Here is a 24411-nt window from a genome sequence, read left to right on the forward strand (position 1 = left end):
TCTTCTCTTCTCTTTTTTTGTTTTTCTTTTTTTTTTCTTCTTTTTTTTCTTTTTATTTTCTTTTACATTAGGTTTCTGGGCTCCCTTGTAGCTCCCTTGTACACGTCCTGCCTTCACATGTTTAGCTCTGTTGTTTCATTTTGCTGCTGGGACTGTGGTTCGCAGCAGCAGCTCTGAATTGAAACATGAGCGTGCATTAATCCAAGCAATGAAATGTAAATGAGGTTTGTTTTACAGACAGCTGCAAGAGCTAGCTGCATGAAGGCTTTTTATATTTTCTGCTTTGTCAGGATGCCTGTATCTTGTTGCTGCCCTCATCTCCTGCTGACCAGGGCTGAACAAGGTTGAGATGTGAAGGGATGGGGAGATTCATTACTTAGCCTGAACTGTGCTGATTAACGAAGTGCTAGATAGCTCCACGTTGATACCATGTTTGCTGAGGTATCAATTTTACACTGAAAAAGGTAGGAAATTAACTCCAACAGGCCTTTTTCAGGTAAAGAGATGCAGTTGATGTTTTTTCACTCATTTGTGCTGGTAAATGTGAGGTTCATATGTGCCTTCTGATTCATCCTCCTCCTCCAGGAAATAGGGGGTCTTCATCTACTTCCCCCCACATCTCCCACACTGGGATTTCATTGCAGTTCTCCACTGAGAGGGATTAGGGATTTGGAGCAGCCTCCAGCCCCCATCCTGCACCAGGCAGCACGTGGCCGGGTGTGATACCCAGGGGCTGTTTGTTCGATGCCAGCACAGGGCAAATCTGAGCAGCTTACAGAAGCACTGCTCTCACCCCCTGACTGCACGGGGATGTCAGTATAATAGGAGAACGTGCTGTCCTTTCACTCTTGAGGGTGATAAATGGTTTGTGTGACCTTCTCAGCTTCTGCTTTTCACTTTCTCATTGTAAGCAGCCATGCTGATAACCCGACACTCTCAGTCAGCAAGTTTCCTGTGCATAACTAAAGCTCTTCACAGCTTAGAACGCTGGAGGGAAATTCCCTCCCTTCTTCCCAGCCATGGCTAATATTTTCTCTTGGGAGTTGTGTTAGCCATTGGACATCAACAATCTGCCAAGAATCCTTCTGAGGTAATGCTGAGAGGGGTCACCTGTTTGAAAAATACTTTCTGCCTAACGTCATCTTCCCACATGCACAAGTGAGCCTGCTGGGTAAGCTCAAGTATCTCGGACCTTTGTCACCGCCTAGAAGGGCACGTAGGATGTTAGTCAGTCTTCTTCTTCAGAGAAGCATCCCCCATTTCACAGTAGGAAAAATACTTTGAAAATTCCCCTGGGTACTGAGTTACAAAGAGGTGTAATGGTGTCAGTCACTCACCCATGTCTCTGTTATAGTACTGTAAAACCATAGAATCATGGAATCAGAATAATAGAATCAGAATCACAGAATGGCTTGGGTTGGAAAAGGCCTTAAAGATCATCTAGTTCCAACCTCAGTGCTGTGGGCAGGGTTGCCCCCCACCAGATCAGACTGCCCAGGGCCCCATCCAGCCTGGACTTGAACACCTCCAAGGATAGGGCATCCACAGCAAACCCCTTGTTACAAACCCCTTCTGCCAGGATAGGCTTTGCTTGTGTGACTGTGGGTTCCTACTATAAACTGTTGGTGGTGCTTTGAGGACAGTAGCTCTGAGTCATGCCTCATCCTCCTTGTCCCTGGATAATTTGTGGGTCATGTGGAGAGGAGCTTCCTTCCCTTGAGAAGATGTGCGTGGGCAGTGTCTGTCTCTAGGAAAGAAGAGAAATAAGCCCTTGCTTCCCCCTTTTGCTTTCCAGGAATCAGAAAAGAAATGAGTCTCTTTCTTGCATTCCTGTTTCAGATGTGGGGGCTCAGCAGCCCAAATCCTGGGGTAGCTGGGAAAATCCTCCCAGCAGCAGGTTAGCTTCAGGCACTAGAGTAACTCTGGGACACCCCCTATGAACATGACTAATACCCTCTGCCCAGCAAGAAACTTGCAACCATACGTTTCCCCCAACTCTGAGCGAGAAACCACTTAATGCAGATGCGGTAGTTTCCCTTTCACATACTTCAGCCCCTGCAAAGCTGTGTGGGTTCCCTCCCTTCTGCTCTTCTGTGGGGCTTTGATCTTCAAATCTCAGCATCTTCTGAACTGCACCTCCATCATACATGAGCTGATCCCTGTTCCAGGGAGCCTTAATTGTCATGGGGTGCATGGACCCCAAATCCTGGAGCTGTCCAGCAAGTGCTGCTGTCCAGGAACTGCCACTTCTTGCAGCCTCTCCAGATTTGAATGCTAAATATTAGCAGACATGCATGGGTTTAGTCACACTTAAGTGCTGCACAGTGTGTCCTACAGTGTTATTTTGCCCATTATCCAAGTTGAGTCATGCATAATTCAGGCAATATGGGTTTTGCGTGCTGTCTTGCCTGGACATCCAAGCTGTGAGTTTACCTTCATTTAATCTGCTCTTTCAGTGTTCTCATGTTCACATAAGGGAGAGAAAATATGTGTGGGTCTAGACATAATTCCTGAGCTCTTCCTGTGCACTGGAGGCAAGCTTTCTCTCCCAGTAGCTGGGTCTTTGGCACGTGATTTTCATTCATGCCATCTACCCCTTTCTTCTCTAAAAGCTCCTTTTTGACGGCCTTGTCTGTGGCCTTTACATCACTCATATTGCTGCTATATTTCCTCAAAATGGTGGAGCACAAATACTTTTCCATCTTCTTCCTCGCTAGTTCTCCCAAGAACACATCTGCCCTCCTCTCCCATACATGCCTTCCCTGAACTTTTGTCATTTACTTTTCTCATCACCTCTTTTCATTTAGATGAATTTAGTTGATACAAGCACTCAGGAAGGGTTTAGAAATAAATGTTGTGGAGTTAAACTTCTCCTCAACTTGAACTGGGCTTGTGCCAGAAAAACTAGGTCCCAGGTCTGCCTATGCTGGCCCACAACAAAGAGGAGTTGCCATGGTCTGCTTATACATAGATCTGAAAGTCTCACTCTGTGGGATTTCAGTCCCTGGGCACAGCCTGCCTTGTGATGGTCAGGAAACTGCTGAGTTCAGTGTTTTTCTCATGGTCTATTCCTCCCTTTTCAGGATGTAGTTTGACTATAGGTGTTGCCACTTCCAGAGTTCCTGAATTAGATGATTTGGCTGACAGCTGCCTTAAAATGGCCAGCCTGCTTTTGTTGGATCCTATTTTTTTTTTCTCTTGCTGTCTGCAACAAGAGGAACCCACTGGAGGCTTCTGGAATACAAGGATGGTTATCCCAGAAAATATCTCTAGTAGAGACCTCTGCTACCTTCAGTTTCAGGTGCATCTTTTTTTAGGTGGCCTAGTCAAATCATAATGGCATCTGAATTGGTGATTGAAGGAAGACTTTAATGGAATGCATCTACAAATTTTGCTCACCCACGACGGTCTAGAGTCTTTTGTGTTCAAGAAAAAGAGAAGGGAGGGTGACCCAAGGAACTAGTGTCTCTGGAAGATCCAGACGCTTAGAAGATTGAATAAAAAGAAAGAAGAAGGGAAAGCTGACCCAGAGCTGTCCTTTGTTGCTTCCACAAAGGGCTCAGGAACAGCAAGAAATAATGTCTTCATCACTGCTATTGGGAGGCATGCAATTGAGCTGAAGGACTTTGGGGAAGACTTGTTGTCATTTCCTTCTGCTGAATACCAAATCTACAGGGTTGCAATGGCAACTGAAAAGGCATTGGTGTGACCTCGAAGATCAGCCCATGTATTTCCCAACTAAAACACAGAAGCAAATTGCTTATGGTTTACCTGAAAGATGTCTCATAATAGAGACCTTGCTACCTCCTGAGGAAGCCTGTTCTAATACCCATTGCAGTTAGAGAAGCCTTCCTATCCATTGTACTGCCCTCACCAAATTGTTGTTGACTGTGGGTGTGGGATGGGGTTGACACTGCAGGGTGTGGTGGAAAAAATCACTGAATATGTGCTGAAGTCTCCACTACTTTGCATGTCCCAGTAGGGCAATTTGCCTTTTTATAGCACAGTATTGTAGCACTGCAGAAAGTGTAGCAGAATGACATTTTTTAGCCACAGAAAATGTCATTCATCATAGTTCCTTGAACTTTTTCTGGTAGAATGTGGCCAAAACAGTTGTTCCTAATGAGTGAATGATGAATACCGTAATTCACGTGGTATCCACCATGAATAATTCTTGCCTCACTGCAGGAATTTGCACTTAACCTCATTGAATTTCAAGGGTTTCTAATTTGGTTGATTGGTTGGTTTGTTTTTCCCCAGAATGTTTCACTGTTTTGTTCTGATAACTTTGAATAATAGTCCCTATACTTCTAGCTTAGGATACTCTGTGAATTTAATAAGGATGTAATCTCCTCCATCTTTTGAGCTACCAGTGAAGATTTTGAAAAGGACCTTGGACAGACTTTGTGGAAGCCCAGGGCTGTATTTTTCCACCCTGGTGTGGCCCATGGAAGGCAGCTCCCTGGGAACAATTTCTAGCACTTCCCAACACCTATCCTAATGTATTGCACCGTCCTCCTGGCTCTCAAACAACGTGAGGGGAGGCAGGATGCAAGGTCTTTGTGAAAAGAAGAGGTATGAAGTTTACTGCATGTCCCTTGCCCACAAGGTCTGTCACCAAGTCTTGAGGAAATCAGACTGGTCTGAGAAAATAGTGTCTTGACAAACACCTATCTCCTGTTACAGATGCTTGTAGACAGTTGGTCTCAGCAGTTGTTCTGGAGTGAAATGAAGTTTGTTCTAGTCTATAATTTCCAGGATTCATCTTTTCCTTCCAATCCTTTTTTTTCTTTTAAAGAGAGTGACTTTTCCCTTTTCTTTACCTGAGAGCATCGTCCTATACTGCTTAAGCTCCTCAACGTAACTTCTAGTGTTATTTTTAAACATCCCAGAAGATTCCCTAGGAGCCAGGCAAACTGAAGGTATCTGCTGCTTCTAGGTTCTTCCAGTTTTGTGGTCTCACCAATCAATAACCTCCCCTCTGCACTTTGCAGCAGATTAAAGTTCCTCCTGGTCATATTACGACGGTCAGTGCACGTAAGAAGGGATTTGCCATTGCCCCAGACCTGTTTAGTTTTATGATTTGGGCATTCTGATTTAGTCTCAGCATGCTCCATGTATTCTCTGAGGCTCTTATTTTTGAAGCTGACCTAGTTTCTGCTTTCTGTATGCCACCTCCTGAGGCTGAGGTCAATGAAGAATTTGAGATTCACCCTGCCTGTAATTATTCTTCTTTCCTTCACTTTGGGGCACTCTGTTCTTGTGATCTCATTATCATTTATTTAAAATTGAGATAGAAGTTAAGCACACAGGCTAACTTGTGTTCAGCTACAAGCAACCACAAATCTGAGTTGCAAAGCTCTTCCAAAGAAAACGCTTTCTAAAGAATAATGATTATTAATAAAGTCATTCGGTGAGAGAAAGAACAGTGCTTGCGACCTAAAAGAAAGAGGGAATTTGTATTATTTTCCCCCTTTCCTGTCTCATATAAAATATATTTTCAATTATATAACTGGAGTTGTCTGGAACTGCAACTTGTGGCACAGGAAAGCTGACTAACTCCTCTTTTATGTGTTAGAGTCATAGAATCGTGTAACCATTAAGGTTGGAAAGGACCTCTAAAATCATCTAGTCCAACTGTCAACTCATCTGACCATGTCCCTCAGTGTCACATCTGCCCTTTTCTTGAACACCTCCAGGGACGGTGATTCCTCCACCTCCCTGGGCGACCTGTTCCAATGCTCAACCACTCTTTCAGAGTTTTTCCTGCTATCCAACCTTTCAGTGCAGTGAGCATTAATCAACCTTTCAGCAATTGTCACAGCAGGCATATTTTGTGTTTGCAACGGGAAAAAATCCCAGCAGTAGGGGCAGCCAATGAAGTTAGGTCATGCAGGTAGGCACACATTGCCCAGGCATGCAGTGGAGTAAAGTAAAGTAAAATCTACACTAAGTAAATTGTTATAAGGAGATGGGCCAGGCAGCTGCCAGGAATGGCATACTCTATGTTGAATATTTATGGACGCTGGTGATAGGCTAAGAGTCCTTTCCAGGTCCATCTGCTGTGCTCGTTGGTTCACCCAGAAGCTCTCAATGCTTTGTGTTGGTCGTATCGAGGTAGGGAGGCTAAGGCAGAAGATTTAGGAGTTTGCAACTATAAAGTAGCTGCTTTTCAGAACAATGGAGTCAAGTCAAAGGAGAACCAGGTCTGATATTTCTCATAAAGCATTTCCCGTGTGTTTGCAATTCAGCAAACACCGTTGTGTTTTGCCAGCAAAACCCCTGTTACAGTTCATCTCTCGCTGACTTCTCTAGCTCAGTTCAAAGGTAAAGAACTTTTCTGCTTTGGGGTAAGGAGTCAAACTGCCGAGTTTGCTGGTCCCCAGCTTGAAACCGAGGTGCTGCGGTGTTGGTAACTGCTGTGTACAGGGAAGTGCTACACCACTTCCTACACACGATAGCACATATCTAGCACACACTGCAAACAACCCACTTCCTGCTCCAGGGCTGCTGACACTGAGCAGGGCAGCTTTGCTTCTCCTAAATGGATGACCGAAAAACCTCCCAGTCTTGCTTTCCTTCTTACAATGCAGGGTAGAGAAACCACACTTCCCGGGGAAAGCCCCTTCTGTGGTGCAATGTCAGCATCATGCAGAGCGTGCACAGGGCAGGATGTCCTCCTCTGTGCTGACATCCTCGGAGTGCCCTGAATGGGATGGAGTGAAATGCACTGTTGAAAATGGTCGCTTTTTTTGTTGTTTTTAAAGTAAAATCCAGTCACCCCCTGTTTGGTTGCTGATACAGATGGTCTGACAGCTTTCTAGTTGGGATGGTGGGATGGCTGGACTGCCAGGATGGCTTTTGTTAAAATCATAGGATATCCCAAGTTGGAAGGAAACCGTATGGATCATTGAGTCCAACTTCTGGTCATTGAGTCCAACTCCTGGACTGCTCAACAACATTGTCAGGAAACAAGACTGGAGTCCTTGTGTGTATTGCCTTGAGCATCACTGGGCAGGAGGCAGATAAGGTAACCTCCACATTGCCTTTCCTCCCGTTTTTATCAATGGTGATATCTAGCCTTATTGCCATAACGAAACCTAAAATACTAATTGCAGTGTTTGTAACTTGCATGGAAAATAGTCTACCTGGAGGTCAATTTGTAATTGATGGAGAAACCAGAAAGCTATCAGTTTTTATCTGCCATTTATAAATGTTCTTTACTTATCTCTGAGGACAAATTGTTCCTGCAGGCCAGTCTGTTTGGATGACTGAGAATAAACAACATGTAGCCTTTTAAAGGCTGCCTAGATTTGCTGCCGGAATGGATGCTGGATGACAATGTAATTCAGAGCATGAAGGAGCAGATTGAGAGTAAATAGTATTATTAAGTCCATTCCTCTGTTAGCTCTTCTGAATGTTAAAGTGGTTTCCAAGAGCAAAATAAAAGTTCAACATAGAGCGTGACACACGGAGAAAGAATCTTGTATGAACATAAGACTTCATATTACGAGCACTCACAAATAATATCCATATAGCTGTAGGGCACTAGTGATGTTCAGGAGAGATCAACTCTGTAATGGAATAAATCGGGCTGAGCAGTTGCCCTAGGTTACAATAAAGAGGGGTGTTACCTGTTTTAATCCTTGGTAGAATTATGTTTTGAAAGGTTTGTCTTAAATGGGTGGATTTTGATGACAAGTTTGTGCTACTGCCCCCAACATGTTTTCCCTGTAATGCCTCCATCCATGTCCCTGGGGAAGATTTAGGAGTCAGTATAAAAGCGGTACAGAAAGAACAAGTCACATTTGGTGTTGTGTTTCCTGTGGCATACCTCCCAGGATGCAGTTTGGGGGCTGATGGTAACAGCTCTGCATTTATCAGAAATCCACCTTACCACCAAGAAAACCGAACAGTATCAGGCAGTACATTCTGTGACGATTCCTGTGATTTAGGACTGCAGCTGTCTAAAAAACAAGAACCAAGCCATAGAAGCTGAGCTCTAAATCTGGTGTTTTCTGCCTTCTGACTTACCTGCATTTTCCTGTATTTTGGTCTTGTTCTCAGTAAGGTCTTCTCATAATGTCCGTACTCAAGCCCATTCGAGATTGGACTTGACATGCTGACTCCTTCCACCCTACCTCATTTGGGTGCTATATAGCACTCTGTAGCCACAGGTAATTTTATAATACAGACTTCTTGGCAAACGGATAAGGGTTGATGAATAAATAAATAAACAAAAAGAGGAGGGGAAAAAAAGAGATGTAGTTGGTAAGTTCAACGTCAGCCTCCTCTTTCATTGCTCCTGTGGGGTCAGCATCCGTACACTGAAACTACACTTCACGTCTTGCAAAGCCAAGGCAAGAAGAAAAATGATTATCATGGGAAGTCTCAGGTTGGAAGAGAGCTCTGGATGGTCCAAAGTTCTACTCACGGCAAGTCTGACATCAGTGACATCAATGGAGATCAAACTGCTCCAAGCCATTTCCATCACAGTCTTCACAGTGTCTACAAGTGTTGACATTGCACAATTCAGACAAGCCCATCATTTTGCCTCCAGTTCCTCCTCTGTGAGGCTGGGGAGCTTCTGATTAGTGTTTATCAGTCCCAAACACTGCTGGTGGCATTTGTTCTTCCTTTGCCCAGATGCAATACTCTATGCTCAAGCTGGTGAATCTATGTTTTACTACTGTGGTGACCCTGAGATCCAGAGAGGGCAACAAGATATGGTTCAACTCCAAAGGCTAAATATGCAGAAATACCTAAAACAATACCCACAAGTTAATTACCCAGAAGTCGAGGTGTTGGAACAGGCTGCTCAGGGAGGTGGTGAAGTCACCATCCCTGGAGGTTTTCAAGAAAGGGGTTGATGTGGCCCTGAGGAATGTGGTTAGTGGGCATGGTGGGGATGGGTTGATGATTGGACTGGATGATCTTAGTGGTCATTCTAACCTTAATGATTCTATGATTCTGTGATTACTGATCAAATCTGCCTCCTGGCAGCCAGTCTGGCTTTTAGATGCACCTCCTATAGCACAGCTTTGCTGACCTGGTTTCCTTTCTGGTGTCCGCGAACAATTCTGCTTTTCAAGAGCATAAATCCTCTCGTTAGACCCCTCTGGTGGGCTGGAAGGTGAATGCTGTTGCAGCCTGCCTAGACACAGGCTTCCTCCCACCCAAAGCTTCTCCAACCACATTAACTATTCTCTGCCCTTGCAAATATGCCCTATTGAGAGACAGGCCCTGGCACTCAGTCCTTGCTGTGGATTTTGTGTTCTAGGGAAGCAGCTTCATCTCAGAAAAGACATCAAAGAGCCAGCTGAGGTGAGGTCTGGTCTGACTGCCTGCAGGTTTATATACTTTCCTGCTGGGCTCGTATTTGGGGAAAATCTTCGTTCACCACTGAGGAATTTGCCTTCTGTTCTGGCTCATTTTCTCACCCTGCTCAAGTAAGACCTGCAGACCTGTCAGCCTTCGGTGTTCCCATTCCTCTCTCCTACTTGCAAAGATGGGTGCTGCCCATGTGTAACACTTTCAAGGCTGTGTCAATGCAGAAACCCACAAAACAAAGGAAATGCTGAGTTTAGCTCATTGCAGTTTGTGACTCACCATATCTTGTTGACATACTCTTGGAAATACCCATTTCAAAATTCCCCACTTGCCTATTATGGACACAAGTTTGTATTTATAGTAGACTTGTTCTGTGCATGCATAAACATTGAATTCTACATCCATGGAGTCGAAACACAGGGTTTTCTTATGCATCCTTTTGGCAATGGCTGCGTCCAGAGAGATGGTACCTCAAGCAGATACACAGGACAAAAAGGAAGCATTGCTGGTTGTCTTGGGATCTGCTCAGCCCTCTGAGCTGATCTATTAGGTTTGAAAGGGGAGTGTTACAAGGCAAGGCTGCATCACACGGGCAAAGTCAGCCGCGAGGAAGCATTAGCTGGCACTTGACTCACTCTGCTCATGGCCTAGCAGCAGGCCTAACTGAGAGCAGCAGCACGAGTCACTTGCACAAACAGCTCCTGACTTCACTTCCCAAGCACCTGAAATTTGCATCCACCCCATAGCTAGACCAGCATGAGCCCACCTGCGTGCTGGGTGATTTTCTGGTGCTAACAGCTATTTTGGACTCGAGTAACCTGCAGAGCAGTACTCTGAACTCAGCCAACCATGACAAGAGCTAAGAAAAATAAATCTCTACAGGCTTCTCAAACCACGTCAAACAATTAAATCTAGGAAGATGAAGATTGAACAGCGTAGATTCGTGAATCATTAATGTTGGAAAGACCACTAAGATCATCCAGTCCAACCATGAACCCATCCCCACCATGCCCACTAACTCCCTCAATGCCGTATCTCCACGTTTCTTGAATACCTCCATGAACAGTGATTCCCCTCCCCCCAGGCAGTCTGTTCCAGTGCTTGACCACTCTTTCTGAGAATAAATTTTTCCTAATATCCAACCTGAAGTTGCATGAAGTGCATCCTTCCCTCTTATTCCTTGCTACACAGATTATTTTCCTGTTTTGTTCTCAAGTCACATCCTTGTGACTGATGACACAGGAAAGATGCTGTGAATGCAACAGGTTCTCCTAGAGTGTTGCAAAACTTCCCATTTCCTGGTTCCTCTCAAATTCCTGTTGTATTGACATGCCAACATCATGAGAATTATTGAGGAGGGGCTGTTTGCATCAAGGTCTGTCCATAAGGAAACAACTTTGGCAAAGGGTAACTTTTGTATTTTTTATTATGCTTTGGCTAGGTAAGTAACACAAAATAGATGCTACATATATAAAGATGAGGCTCATCTCATGTAACCTTAAAGGTGTAAATCAGAGCTTGTCACCATTTTTCCTTGTAGCCATCAGAGAGAAATAAGCATTTTCATAGCACAATTCTTCACCTGCCTTGTATGACCTGGAGACATCCAAGGTCAGGCGGGACGGGGCTCTGAGCACTCTGATTGAGCTGTGGGTGTCCATGATCACTGCAGGGGAGTTGGGCAAGATGACCTTTAAGGATCCCTTCCAACTCAAATGATTGTGTGATTCTATGAGCTGTGCCTTGGAAATCTGCAGGCAATGATGAAGATTAACTCTTCAGCAGGACAAATCCTGTCCAGCAATCAACAGAGGCCTGGAAGCAAGCTGGGAGTATGTGTCATTTTGGCAGGGTGAACTGTTGTGATGGTTGTTGCAGTTGTTTGCCTCTCTTAGCTTGGCACTGAGGGCCAGTTTGTTGTGAATTAAATGTGACTGAGGAATGTTCCTTGTGAGGACTGAGCCCTGTCTGCTTTCTTCTTCCGCACATTGTGATGCAGCACAGAGCCTCCCTATCTGAGCTTTGTCTTCCTGCTAGTTCTCAGATTTTATTCTGGGCTCAAATTTTAAGCAGTAGTAGTTCATGCACCCTGTCCACTGTAAGTAAACCACCGTGCCCCAGGTGGGAATAGCAGGCAGTTTGCTCATGCTATGTTAAATGTAGATCCTACCTTAAACTTGGTAAGTGCATTGAATGAAGTCCTAAAACCAGCCTCCTTATGGCATTTTAGCACTTAATGCCCAGTGGTTTTATCAGCTTCCCATAACATAAGTGTTAAATAGGAATCAGTGGATGTGAGCTCCGTGCAAGATTTATGAATGAAGGATCTGTTTATTTAAAAGTCTGGATTTTGAGTAATGGCAAGAAAGTCACAAAAATGTAAAATGACAGAACACATAACTAAGATCAAGAACAAGATCCCGCTTGGCAGCTTCAGCATCTCCAAGGGTTTTTTTTCAGCTCACCGCTTCCATCTCTTAACAGAAGACGATGCTTGCACTGTAGCAGGATCTGCCACCCTCCTACCATGCAGCATTATCACATCCTTTGTGCCTAGAGGCAGAGAGCAATGAGCAACTAGAGTTGACGTCTTCAGAGGTGAAGTGAAGATCAGGACTGCCCACTGTGGACAGCTGGCTCTTCCTGCTGTGCCACATCCATGGAGTACACCAAGTCCAGCAGAGACAACCCCTGAGCAAGGGGACTGCTCTTTCTAATTAGTAACGAAGCTCTTCCTCTGGAGCGTGATCTGACATATTTCTGCCCACAACCAACAACCTAATTTCCATATGGAGTGAGCCAGCCACCAAACTGGAAATCTTGTTGACGCAACTGCTAATTATCCTTGGCATAATGAAGGCGCAGTAGCACTGTTTGTTTGTTGTACAGAGGGCCAAGCTGGGGCTCCCAGGAGATGGAAGCACAGTTCCCATGAGGAGGTGATTTTGCAGGATTACCAGAGGAACTGGGTGGCTGCAGTGATTGTGGGACATCATCATTCTCTCATGAGAGGAAAGGAGCGGATGGGGCCTCATCTATCCCCCAGGGGACTCTCAGCACCGTATCTGGAAATGTGCCCTCCTCTTGGATCTTTGAGGTATGTGGTGTCTATTTATTTGTTTATTTAGGGGCTTTGGGCTGTAGAAAAACCTGAAGATTCAAGATCAGGGAATCTGGCCATCTACTGCATTGCTACAGTTTCCCACATGTGTGTGTCAGGATGGAGAAGGGTAGGAGAAAATGATAGCTATGTCTACCACAGGATCACAGAGATATTAGTTGGAAACATCAGATGGAGGTCTCTAATTCAGCCTTGCGCTTGAATACTGTCAGCTCTAAACTGGCTTAGCCATGGTTTCATCCAGCTGAGCCTTGAGTCACCTCCGCATTTCATCATTAATCACTTCCCAACAACCTGTTCCAGTGCTGTAGTACCTTCCTAGAGGTAATATTTTCTATCCTGTTGTTCAGCCGGCACCTCCCAAGCCACAGTCTGTGGCAGCTGCCCCTTGTTGCAGTGTCTGGCTCTACCACAAGGAGTATGACATCATTAACTTTGCGGCTGCCTTTCCAAGTAGCTGCCCATCTGCCTCCCCTTTTGCACCTTCTTTCACCTTTCAGCTTCAAGCTTGAATCCCTCAGCCTCTCCTAAGAGGTGTGCCCCAGGCCTCTTGGTGCCATATCTCAGAGCAGCTTCAATCCAACCATGTGGCAACAGGATCTGGGAGTCCACCTACATGTTAAAATCTGGGCCCTAATATATAATGTCTTCCAGAAAGACAACTCAAAGGCTTAATAAACAGACTGTATTAATAAGTAAAGGATTATTTTGGCCTCTTATAAATACATCTGTATGAAACCGCAGCATGGTTTAGTTTCTGTAAGGATCAACCTGTTAATGAAACCAAAGCACAACTTTTCCCCGGATAAGCTCATGCCTTGCTGGAGGTGAGTGACCTGCTGCCCATGAAGGTGAGCAAAGCGTGGAGTGGGGAACAGAACCGTCTCCTAGCTGGCAGGGAAGTGAGGGCATTTGCTCCCTGAGGCTTGATAAACTTGACAGCTGCTGAATTTTAATCACCTTGACAGGCTGCAGTGAAGGCTATGGTGCAGTGAAGCTGCAGTGCTGGGAGGCTGAATGAGGCAAGCCCTCTGAGGGAGAAACAATGTGGAGAGATAGAAGAAAGGAGTTTCTGAGGCCCAGAAGATTATAGATCCCAGATCTGAATACTCTTCTCCTTTTGTGCTATTTTTTATGACCTGGACCATGCAAGGAGACAGCGTGAGGAAGGAGGGCCCCATGCCTGCTGACCCCAATGTGCCGTGGTCACTGTCAGGATTTCCCCATCGGTTCATTGTTTGCCTTTCTTAATGCAGCACCACGGAATCAGCAGGGGGACAGCCTTCCTCCCCCTGAGTCATGGGGCTGAGTTTCTTGAACTTTGAGCAAATCAGTTTTTTCCGTGGGGAATCCCATTGGGTCTGACGTAACTGAGATTGCTTCTGCAACCACTTCTAGTCTGCAAAAGGTATTAAGACACAGCTGTTCTCTGCTAGTTTTCGTATTACAGTGGAAGAACTGAGCTTCTTCCTGGGCACATGGGATGGAGCTGTCTTGAATCTCAGGAGACGTGTTCCCAGCGACGATGTCCTGCAGTGTTTTGGTGGATGTGGGCATTGTACACCAAAACCACACTCACCAAGAGGGTGGGTGAATTTATTGCACAAGATTTTAAGTGAAAGTCAGGTATCTGTAGTGGAGCTAATAGGTCAGGCTGCATTTTTTACACTTTTTGCATTTTTTACATTTTTTACATTTTTTTACTTTTTTTTTTTTTTTGCATTTTTTACATGTTTTACACTGAGTATAAACACTTAAATCCAAAACTATTTTACATAGTTTTACATTTGCCTAATTGTGGGTAATATGTACATCTCCCTGCAGATCTTTTTCTCCCTATTGACTCTAAACGTGATTTCCAAACACCTGAATTAGGATAGATCTCTCATGTGGAAATACTTTGAAGATGAATATCTCTTATTGTTTTATGTAAGATTGTTTTCACTTTTCCACGTGTTATAAAATAGATATAAGCATTCTTATTTTCCTTCCACATCAATATTGCAGTATTACTTTTGCTGTCTGTGTTTTACCTCTGCTCCGAGGCAAACAGCCTGCTTCTTTCTTGTTCCCATCTCTTCATCCAGCAACACCCAACTGATGAGCATCTGTAGCACGGGAGTTTGGTGACTGCTTAGCTCTCCCTTAACAGAACATGTGCTGCTGCGCAGGAATCAGAAAATGAAAACAACTGATAAAATTTTGGTCTCCAAAGCTGAACAAAACTGAAAGAGTGAAAGTAACCACAGGCAAACCTGGCAGCTCTCCACTGGTGAGTATTTGGTCTCTACTCCACTGGTGAGTATTTGTAGCAGACTGACTGGTGACAGAGACGAGACCCCACTGCCACTGCGTTGTACCTGCTGTGCATGCACACAGACCGTGGCACTCGGCCTGGTCAAGTTCATACACCTGAAGTAACCTCAAGTAATCCAAATTTGGGTAGCTCAGTGTACAAGCTTTTCCTGCTAAACTGTAATACATTAAAAATACTGCTTGATCCTTAACAGGGACATGTTTCTCTCCAAAATGTAGGAACAGCCCTAGGGAAATAGCTCAAGGTCAGTAGTTGATAAGTATGGCACTTGTTCTGGTGCTGGATTAGGCAATCTCTTATCTTTTGCAACCTAATCTCTCTGCCCACTTTTCCCCATAAGTGTGATACTTCTTGCATGGTCCTGGACAAGAGTTGTGTTGTTTGCATGACCTGTGCTGCTTAATGGAGATTCTACTTCATATCTGCTTTGAGACACTTCTGGGACACTGGTGAGGAAGAGAAGCCCAACTGTCTCTTCTGGGCACCTCAACCCTTTGAGGATCTCACCTGAGGCCCTCCTTTTTGCTGCCCTCTGAGGAGAACAGTCCAGAACAGCAGGTATCATATATGTGAGCCACATTTTATAGAATCATTAAGGTTGGAAATGACCACTAAGATCATCTAGTCCAGCCATCAATCCATCTCCCTTGCATTTTGTTTTCTTGTGCCCATTTGGCTTCTGCTGCTGTGATTTATTCCTTCCTTAAGATCTACACTGCCGCTCTGTGGCTCTTCATGGGGCCTCTTTCATGGGGATAGAAAAGTGAAAAGAAGACTTTGGTGGCATCTCTTCTGCAGGAGAAATAGTACCCTCCTCTGACTCTGCTGATTCCAAATCCTCTCCTTCCTGACCTGCAGTCACAAGAGGCATATTTCTCCTCATTTGGACTGCTACAGCAGCAATCTAACATCTGGTAGAAAGGAAACGGAGGTAAATGTGAGGAGAAAATTCTAGTGGAGATGCCAGGGTCGGGCTTGAACACACCTTCCTGTTTCTTTTCTACTACGGCACAGGAAAATTATTGGAAGTATGTCATGTACAAACATCTGAGCTCCCACATGACTTGGAGAAGACTGGAGGATTCAGTAGGATTTTTCCATATCTGAGCTTTAACAGAAGAAATGAAGGTTTGTCTTGCAGGGAAGACCACATGGGAGCTGGCCTGCAGTAGAGGGATCTTCAACATTGCTCACAGCTCCTCTCCATCCAGAAAGTGCACAGCTCCAGACATTGTGCAGCCTTTGCTTACACTGACTTGAAAGACAGAATGGTGCCAGCGATGAAGCATGAGAGCACAATTTTTATAAAAATCAATAGAATGAAAAAGCATGACCTAACAGTCTTTGGGAGTTGAGCATGGGATTCATGGCTTCTAATTATTTCCCCAGCTCATTCCTACAGTAGTCCTTGACTGCTGTCTATATTTTAGGCACAACACGTTTTATTTATATATATATATATATTCTGTATTTTTTTTCCAGATGAATTAAAACTATGGGCAAGAATGCCCACATAAGAATTTTACACTGGTCCACCCCTAAAGCTGATCTCGATTAGCTTTTGTTGACACCAACCACATGGGAAAACCTCTTGTCATCCAAGACTTGCTGCAAATTGGTCTGCGTGGGATTTCACCATCAGGCCTTCTGAAAACTTGAGCTGTATTTGCACAACATTTTTGATATCACACCTGGGTCCTAATTGCAGGACCCAGTACCTTAGCTGATACCTGATTTGCTTACTTCTTGTTTTGCTGTGGATATTTTAAGTAAGTCCTTTTTGAAGAAAACCCAAACCAAAAAAATGAAAAAAAGAACCAATGCAGTTTTGGTTCTTTATTTCTCTGTATGCAATGACTTCTTGTGAGCAGCAGAACTCTAATAACAGCGTGCCTCTTCACTGTGTTAAAAGCAGAAGCCCAATGACTACTGCTGGGGCACCAAGCTCAGCATCTTGCTATCCTTATTCAGAAACGTCCATCAAATGCTGTTCTCAACTTGAGTCCCGGAATCCCTATGCTCCATTATCTCAAGACTGCACCCTGCTCTGGATGTCCCTGCCTGAGGCTGCCCAAGTGGACCCAGAGGTTCTTTCCAACCTCAGCCATTCTGTGATTCTGTGAAGATATACTTCCAGTGGCTGTAACAGATTAGAATCCCTGACTTTTGTCTAATATGTTTCTGGTCCAGGTCTCAAACTCCAATACATCCTAGTTACAACAGGTGGTTATTGGTTATCATCATCGTTAACAATTTTTAATGCCATTTCCAACCCACTTGTAATGTAGGAGAACAGCATCTCTCCTACAGCTTTCCTTTGAGAGACCGTAGCAGTGAACTCTTCTCATTTCCTTGGAAATCAGAAGAGTGTATCTCGTCCAAACCCTTTATCCACTACTAATGGAAGAAACCCTGTCTCCACCAAGCCTCCTCTATGCACACTAGGATGCTGTTTGGACATGGGCTCAGCAGTGGTTGTAAAACAGCAGACAGAGAAGTTTGCAGTATTCTGTATGCTTACTCACTGGAAGGGACAATCTGGATATCAGCTATTTCATGAGCGTGGACTCTGGAGTTGATAAGCACCATATAGAAAAAGAGAGTGCCCGTGGTTCATGTGTTGGTGCAAACATAGGAGAGGACATGTCCAAGGAGATACAATTTGAAAATGGTCCTCCTATATCTAGAAAATAGGAGTAAATAAGGTATATATAGAATGACATTAACATGTGCTATTTCAAAACCATTGCAATTAGGCAAGGGAAAATGTGTACTCTGTCTATACTAACTATATTCTGGGAGACTGTAGAAGAGCAGCCCATGAACATCTGTGTGTACTCAGAGACAGGATGTACTGCCTAATGCCACCAAGGCTGTGTGCTGGGAATAGAAACTCAGCACCCCATGGGAAATGAGGAAGTAGAAAGAGAAATCTGCAGCTCGGCTGTCTGATTCTGATCTGTTTCTGACATGTGGGCCTCTCTAGCAAACCTGGGAGAAATCCTGAGGAAGCAGCAAATAGCAATTGTTGCCCCCATTTCTAGGAAGATGTGAGCAAATCTCCTCAGAATAGTAACAACAGAAATCCCTCTTTTCTTATGTCATTTTCCTTTGTTATTAAAAGGTGTAGATTTGTATTGGTGCAGGTGTGTATTGCAGCGGGGCTCTGAACATTTCTCAAGGGGGAAGAATGAACTGACTGTTCAGCTGCTGCTTTTGAGACACGGCTTCAAGGTAAGTCCTCTCCATTGACTTTCTCCATTGATTCCCATATTTGATGGGTTAATGGTTGGACTAGATGATCTCAGTGGTCTTTCCAACCTTAATGATTCTATGATTTTAAGACACTTCCTTAATCTTTGGAGTAAATACAGCAAACAAAGGATGTGCTGCAATTGCTGAGATCTAACCTTCCCCATAGGAGAAAACTAGATTTTGTGTGTGCACATACTTTTCAGAGCTTTAGCATTTTATATTACAGAGGGCAAGGGGAGAAGGAATGACTTGGAAAAGAAGTGTTAACACATAGAAGTAAAGATCTGGAGAACATGGGAGAGGTACTTAGAGGCAGCAGAGACTGGAGGAAGGTGGGAACTTGTCACCATGTGAACTTTTCTTTGAGAAAATCACAAAATTGGGTGGGGTCCAGTAAAAAAAAAAAACACTTTTGGCCACGTTCAGACAAAAACCTCAGAGAAGGAGCATCGTTCCCAACAGAGATAAGTCAGCCCACTCTGAACCAGCACTCAGAGAATCGTGGAATAGAATTGTAGAGTCATTTGAGTTGGAAGGGACCCTTAAAGGTCATCTGGTCCAAATCCCCTGAAGTGAACAGGGTCACCTACAGCTACATCAGGTTGCTCAGAGCCTCATCCAGCCTGACCTTGAGTGTCTCCAAGGACACTCTGATCCCCTGGATCCTATTGGAGAGGCAGCGCTCAGCTGTGTTAGTGATGTGTCACCTGTCTAGAAAAGGCACCAAAGCCTGTTGGGATACTCTGAAGTGGTGTTGCCTCTGCTGCTTACCTGCTGACCCAGAAAAATGTTGGACCTGATCTGGGATACTTTTGGGAAAGTAATTCCCAGAAGAAGCCTTGGGAACTGATGCATAAGATGACTAATGGTGAGCTGAAATGTTGAACTGCAGGAAAACATATTCCATTTGTCTTTGTAATTGTTCAACCTCATGATGACTGCCATCACATTATCATCATCACTGTATCATTTATTATTGCCGTTGCTAATTTGTTCTCAAAGAGGGGGGTTATCATCTGCTTCTTATGAATTTTCACGAGCTCCAAGGGTATTTTGTGCACTGGAATAAAAACAGCACAAACTGGGCTGAACAAGGCACATCTTTTTAGCTAAGCCACTCGGCTCCACTGGGACTGCAGCATAACATTAACATTATCTCAGAGATGCTGGACCAAGGCTGTATGAGATGCACTGAAGGTGCTGGGTAGCTGGAGCAGCCAGGCACTCCTTGATGCCTTATCTGGCAACATCGTTTATCTTTGAATCACTGATGGCCAATCACAGTGTGTATCAAGCAGTTGGGAGTAGACTTGGAGTTTGTACCCTATTTCATATGCAACTTCAGGAAAAGATATATGTAAGATGATATTTTGGCCCGCAAATAGAATTTGGCTTACAGCCACAGCAAAGACTTGGTTTGAGGTTAATCAGAAATGCCATAAAACACCTTCCATAATAAACCTGTAAGTTTCAGCTGGCAAGTCACCTGGAAAATTCACACCAAACTGAATAAAGGAGGGAGCTTTCTCTACCCATGACCTTGCAAAGGACCTCTGGAAAAACCCATTTTCAACACAGCTCCTGGCTCCACCCCTGGACAACCCAGCTCGAACTCCTGTTTGAGAAATCCAATAAAACAGAACTACGGCCAACTTTCCCTGCCTGGAGATCATATATAAGTCATCCCATGGTCACAACTTCAGACTGTAGCAGGGACATTTGAAAATCCTCTACAGTTTTGGGGCTGCAAGCAGCATCACGTGAATAAACTTATTTATGTGCCACTCTTTCACACGGTAGGTTGGTTTCTGTATATCTGAAATGAAATTATGTGTATGTATTAAGCTTGTGGAGAGGGTGGTGCAAAAAAAGGGAACTTTTCTGCCTGAGGTGGTTCAGCTCTCCAGAGCATGACAGTACCACCTCTGGTGGTTTATTCTTCTCAGTTTTCAGCTTGCTTCTCAGATTGTTCCTGATCCAGCACTAGTGAAGAGATAAAGGACCTGATGGTCGGTAACTGCCCACAGCAGGGGGAGCAGAATTGGATGATTTTTAAGGTTCCTTCCAACCCAAGCTATTCTGTGATTCTTTGATTCTATGGTTCTATGTCTTGTGTCATAGAAAGGATATCTCTATCTCAATATTCCAAATGCAATGGGAATTAATACATGAGGGTCAGGGAGAAGAATACAAAAAGGACAATGTACGAGGAGATTTTCTAAGCCAAGAGCAGTCCTCAGCTCAGACACCTCCCCAGACAAATGGGGGGGTTATGTTTTAGAGGCCATGATGCCTTTCTCTCCTGTGAATCCTTTCAGCTGCTTTTCCTACCATCCTGATTTCATATGCTAATTATTTGAAAATCGCTCATTTGAACATTTAGCAATGAAAATGGAAATATCACTGCTATCCCAAAGCCTGCAGTGCAGCTGAAAGAAGATAAAGCATCCTGCATCACAATAAAATTAGGAACAGTTTTCTCCAAACAGAAAGATCTTGCTGACTGCTGACAATCATGTCAACACCTGAGAAAGATGAAATAGAATCTATTTCTGGACCAGAAATAGAAATTCTTGTGTCCGCTCCTTTCACTGTACAGGAAAAAGAACCTGCAAAGCTGGGGATATGGATCAGCACCTCTATGGGTGCCCTGATGAGCCATCTGGGCTCCTCCAGCAGCAGAAGATACTTATGTTACCAGCTTGGCCAAAAGCTTTTCCAGTAGCAGTAGCGTTTGTTTTGCTGAGAAAACTAATCTGTGTGAGTTGATTAGAATTGGGATGGGTTTGGATCACACTTCAGAGGGGCTAAACTCCCACTGCTGCCTCCTCTAGGCATGTCTTATGAGGAGCGGCTAAGGGAACTGGGATTGCTCATTGTGGAGAAGAGGAGGCTCAGGGGAGACCTCATCACACTCTACAACTGCCTGAAAGGAGGTTGTAGTGATGTGGGGTTCAGCCTCTTCTCCCAGGTAACAGTGATAGGATGAGAGGTAATGACCTGAAGTTGCACCAGTGGAGGTCCAAGTTGGATATTCGGAAAAATTTCTTCTCAGGAAGAGTGGTGAGGCACTGGCACAGGCTGCCCAGGAAGGTGGTGGAGTCACCGTCCCTGGAGGTGTTCAAGGAAAGGGCAGATGTGGCACTGAAGGACGTGGTTAGTGGACATGGTGGGGATGGGTTGATGGTTGGACTGGATGAGCTTAGTGGTCATTTCCAACCTCAATGGTTCTGTGATTTTGTGATTCTAAAACCTATTTTAGAGTTCATCCTTATTCTGCTGTTGTTTTTCCAGTATCCGAGAGGCGGATTAATTGTTCCTTCCTTGATCTTTCAAAGTCCCCTTCTCTACCAGCCATGCCCCACAGGGACAAAAATGAGTCTAGGTTTGATGAGCTTTCTCTGAGCTTGGTGTCTGCCTACATTTGATCTCCAGGTGAGCAAGAGCTCGTCCCTCAAAGTCCTCCCTGCGATGCTGGTGCTGCTGCTGCAGATCTCACTGAGCTGCCTCTGGCTGGGACGTGGTGAGGTGGTGAAATCCTTTGAAAGTTCATGCCCTCAGTTTTTCTTCCGGGAAACTCCCCCAAATGAAGCCCTGGAGCCAGAGAACCCAGCCTGGATCTGCCAGCGTTACAATAATCAGTATTATTTTGCAACCCTCTATGACAGGAGCAGGCGTATTCCCGTGTACTCTGCTTACCTGTACCAACCTGGACCTGGCACAAGACCTAAAACATGGCTGGTGGAACCCCAGGTGAGTGTTCTCCTCATCTCCTTCTGGGAGCCCTGTGGGCTCTGTGGCTCTTCTCCTCATACTCTTCCCATTCTGTCCTCCTGTAAAGACCCCCCCTAAGTGACCTAGGCTTCAAACAGGATGTCTGTGCTCTTGTTTTCCCCAAGCCTGTAGAACAGTAGGGTGTTGAGAGATTGAACTAAAAGAGACATGAAAAACATAGAGCTGTTTGTGGAAATGGGGCTGAACGGGGCAATGGGCAGGGCTGGTGACAGTGTGATGAGATGTAGGTAATGAAGGTTGGATGTGATTAGTAAGGGCAGCAGGAACTGAGGAGATCCTTGGGCAGGTGTGGGATGTGGAGATGGAAGGAAATGGAACCAGATGTGTCACACTTGTGTCTCTCCAAAGTCACCTCTCAGACCTGGGAGAATGGAAAATACATCTCATGTATCCACCCACACTCCTGCTGCAGACTGGGTCTCAAAGGTCACATGCCAAATGAAGTGCTGTCACATTTTGAGCTTTATTTTATTTTAATCTCTTGTATTTGTCAAGGAGGGATAGCTTTATGATTTCTCTCTGATAAGTATGATTTCATTGCATTGAAATGGCAAAAAATGAGTGCTTGGCACTCAGAGACTTTTGTTCCAGGAAAACCTGCTCCACTGCTCCCATCCCCAGTACTAACACTTCTTCCTCTTTACCTGTCAAGCTGATGGGTCTGAGTTATCCCAAAACAATGGAAAAAGAATGGACGCTCTCAAAATATTACAACATCACTTCAGAGCAGCTTGGCAAGAGCCAGGCTATCCTTCGCGATTACAAGAACCTGACAGGTTTGAACCGCGGCCATTTGAACCCCAGTGGACATCACTCTGACTCCAGCAGCAGGGTGGCAACCTTCACCCTCACCAACATAGTGCCCCAGGACGAGAAACTCAACGGTGGTGCCTGGAACAACTACGAGCAGCAAACCATGATGAGGAGGACGGTGGCTTGTAAAACGACCTACGTCGTGGTGGGTGCTGTGCCTGGGAACAACTATATTGCCAAGGGCAGAGTGAATAAGCCCAGCCACCTCTGGTCGAGCGCTTGCTGTGAGGTGGACAACAACCACAGGGAGGCTTGGGGGGTCATTGCTGAGAACGACAGGAATGAGGTACAGCTCCTCACGCTGGGGGAGCTGGAGGAGGTGCTGACCCAGCTTTATGGGAGGGATCAGGTTTATCTGTTTGATAGCGACTGTCCCCGGGCATAAGCCCTGTCTCGCATCCTGTATATCCCATCATACCCACCAGCATTTGTCCTGCTTCCTTCTCTAGGGGTTTTCTAGTTGTTTCTCAGAGCCTCTTCTTTGAAAATAAAAGGAAGAAAGAGGCCAGTATGGCCTTTGGCTCATTCGCTTTCCTACTCTGCTGCCCACCCTTACAATGATCATTCTGGGATGAATCCCTGAAAGCTCTGGAGGGACAGTCTGAATACCAGTCCACGGGTAAGGAATCAGAGTTTGTCACTAAGACTAGAGACGTGTTGCTTTTTGTTCCTCCCATTTTCTCCATGCCCATATACAGATTGCAGTTCCTTACCCTCTTCATTTAACATTGCTGTTAACGTGCTGCTGACTTATCCATTGCCTCTTCGGGAAAGTTCCCAGGCAAGGTTGGCTCAGATAATACATGGATTATCCAGATTCCTCCTTGGAGATACTCAGAATCAATCTGGACACTGGACTGGACAACCTGCTCTAGCTGACCTGCCTGACACAGCCAAGGACAAAAGCAAAGGGCAAACAGAGAGAGGAAAGTGGAAAGGAGGAAGGCTAGTAAGCGTGGGAGGAACATCACAGCTCTGTTGAGCTCTGTAAATAAGTAAAATAAGAAGGAAGGAGATAACCTGCATCTAATCTCTAAGCTCCCTAACCCTGAGTTTACATGAAGGCCATGCTTACGTAAATTTACTACCACATATTTGTTTGCTTGGTTTTGGACCACGTACCTTGGGAGCAAGAGCTGAAGTATCAGGCAGGCAGGCTCAGGGATCAGATATACACCAGACCTTGACCAGATGAAGATAAATTTCTGTGATGCCCTAGTGGGATAACTTCATTCTCTGCTCTACTTCTGAACCTTTTCTGCAGATTTACATATGATTGATTTTTTTTCCATTGTAAAATGTATTCAGTGGGTATAAAAGTTCAATATGTGCCATGTAATTTTGTTCCTGAGTCGTTTATGATATAAATTATTTGCTTCAATGTTAGATCCTAGAGTCACCTTGCACGTAGATCAGAAGTTGCTTTCCATTGAAATTTCTACTCCTGGTAATGCCTTAGTTTGTAAGGCTTCTTTGCCAGAGGTGAGCTGTCCAAATCCAATCTAAAAATACCATGACACCAATGAAAGTGCTATCATCAGACTATCACTACTTTTTCCATTAACTTTCATTTACTAAGAAGACTGTGGTGCAAACTGCACGTACAATCTGTCTCACCTACTAAGGTAGCAGATTGATCCTGAATTTCTCAGCTCCAGAGCAGCCCAGCTCCAGTGCTATTGGGCTGGTTGTGACTCCAGAGCTGCCCCTCCCTGTGTCCACAGTCTTCTGGTATCTCTGCCGCACGCTCCGTTGCTCACTGCAGAACTGTTCCATTAGC

At 44.7% G+C, this 24411-nt stretch overlaps 1 protein-coding gene across 3 annotated transcripts; it reads left to right on the plus strand.

The window, feature by feature from the left end:
- On the plus strand, positions 12220-23970 carry LOC110392237 (endonuclease domain-containing 1 protein-like). Of its 3 annotated transcripts, none has more exons than XM_021384316.1 (4): positions 12220-12427; positions 14539-14723; positions 21459-21776; positions 22471-23970. In XM_021384316.1, the coding sequence occupies exons 3-4, from the start codon at positions 21495-21497 to the stop codon at positions 23014-23016; spliced, it is 828 nt and encodes a 275-aa protein (XP_021239991.1). In that variant the 5' UTR covers positions 12220-12427; positions 14539-14723; positions 21459-21494; the 3' UTR covers positions 23017-23970. The 3 variants fall into 3 exon arrangements, with proteins under 3 accessions (XP_021239991.1, XP_021239990.1, XP_021239992.1); XM_021384315.1 differs by lacking the exons at positions 12220-12427; positions 14539-14723 and adding exons at positions 14752-17818; positions 17915-18002; XM_021384317.1 differs by lacking the exons at positions 12220-12427; positions 14539-14723 and adding an exon at positions 18010-19819.

Source organism: Numida meleagris, chromosome 1 (genome assembly GCF_002078875.1).
Source record: "Numida meleagris isolate 19003 breed g44 Domestic line chromosome 1, NumMel1.0, whole genome shotgun sequence".
In the NCBI taxonomy this organism is placed as follows: Eukaryota; Metazoa; Chordata; class Aves; order Galliformes; family Numididae; genus Numida; species Numida meleagris.

Bases quoted from the DNA above. Each gene is read 5' to 3' on its own strand.
- LOC110392237 (XM_021384315.1), top strand. From the start codon at position 17,739: ATGTGGGCCTCTCTAGCAAACCTGGGAGAAATCCTGAGGAAGCAGCAA. The intron at 18,003-21,458 runs GTAAGTCCTCTC...TTTGATCTCCAG, and splicing joins TTTTGAGACACGGCTTCAAG to GTGAGCAAGAGCTCGTCCCT. The intron at 21,777-22,470 runs GTGAGTGTTCTC...TTACCTGTCAAG, and splicing joins CATGGCTGGTGGAACCCCAG to CTGATGGGTCTGAGTTATCC.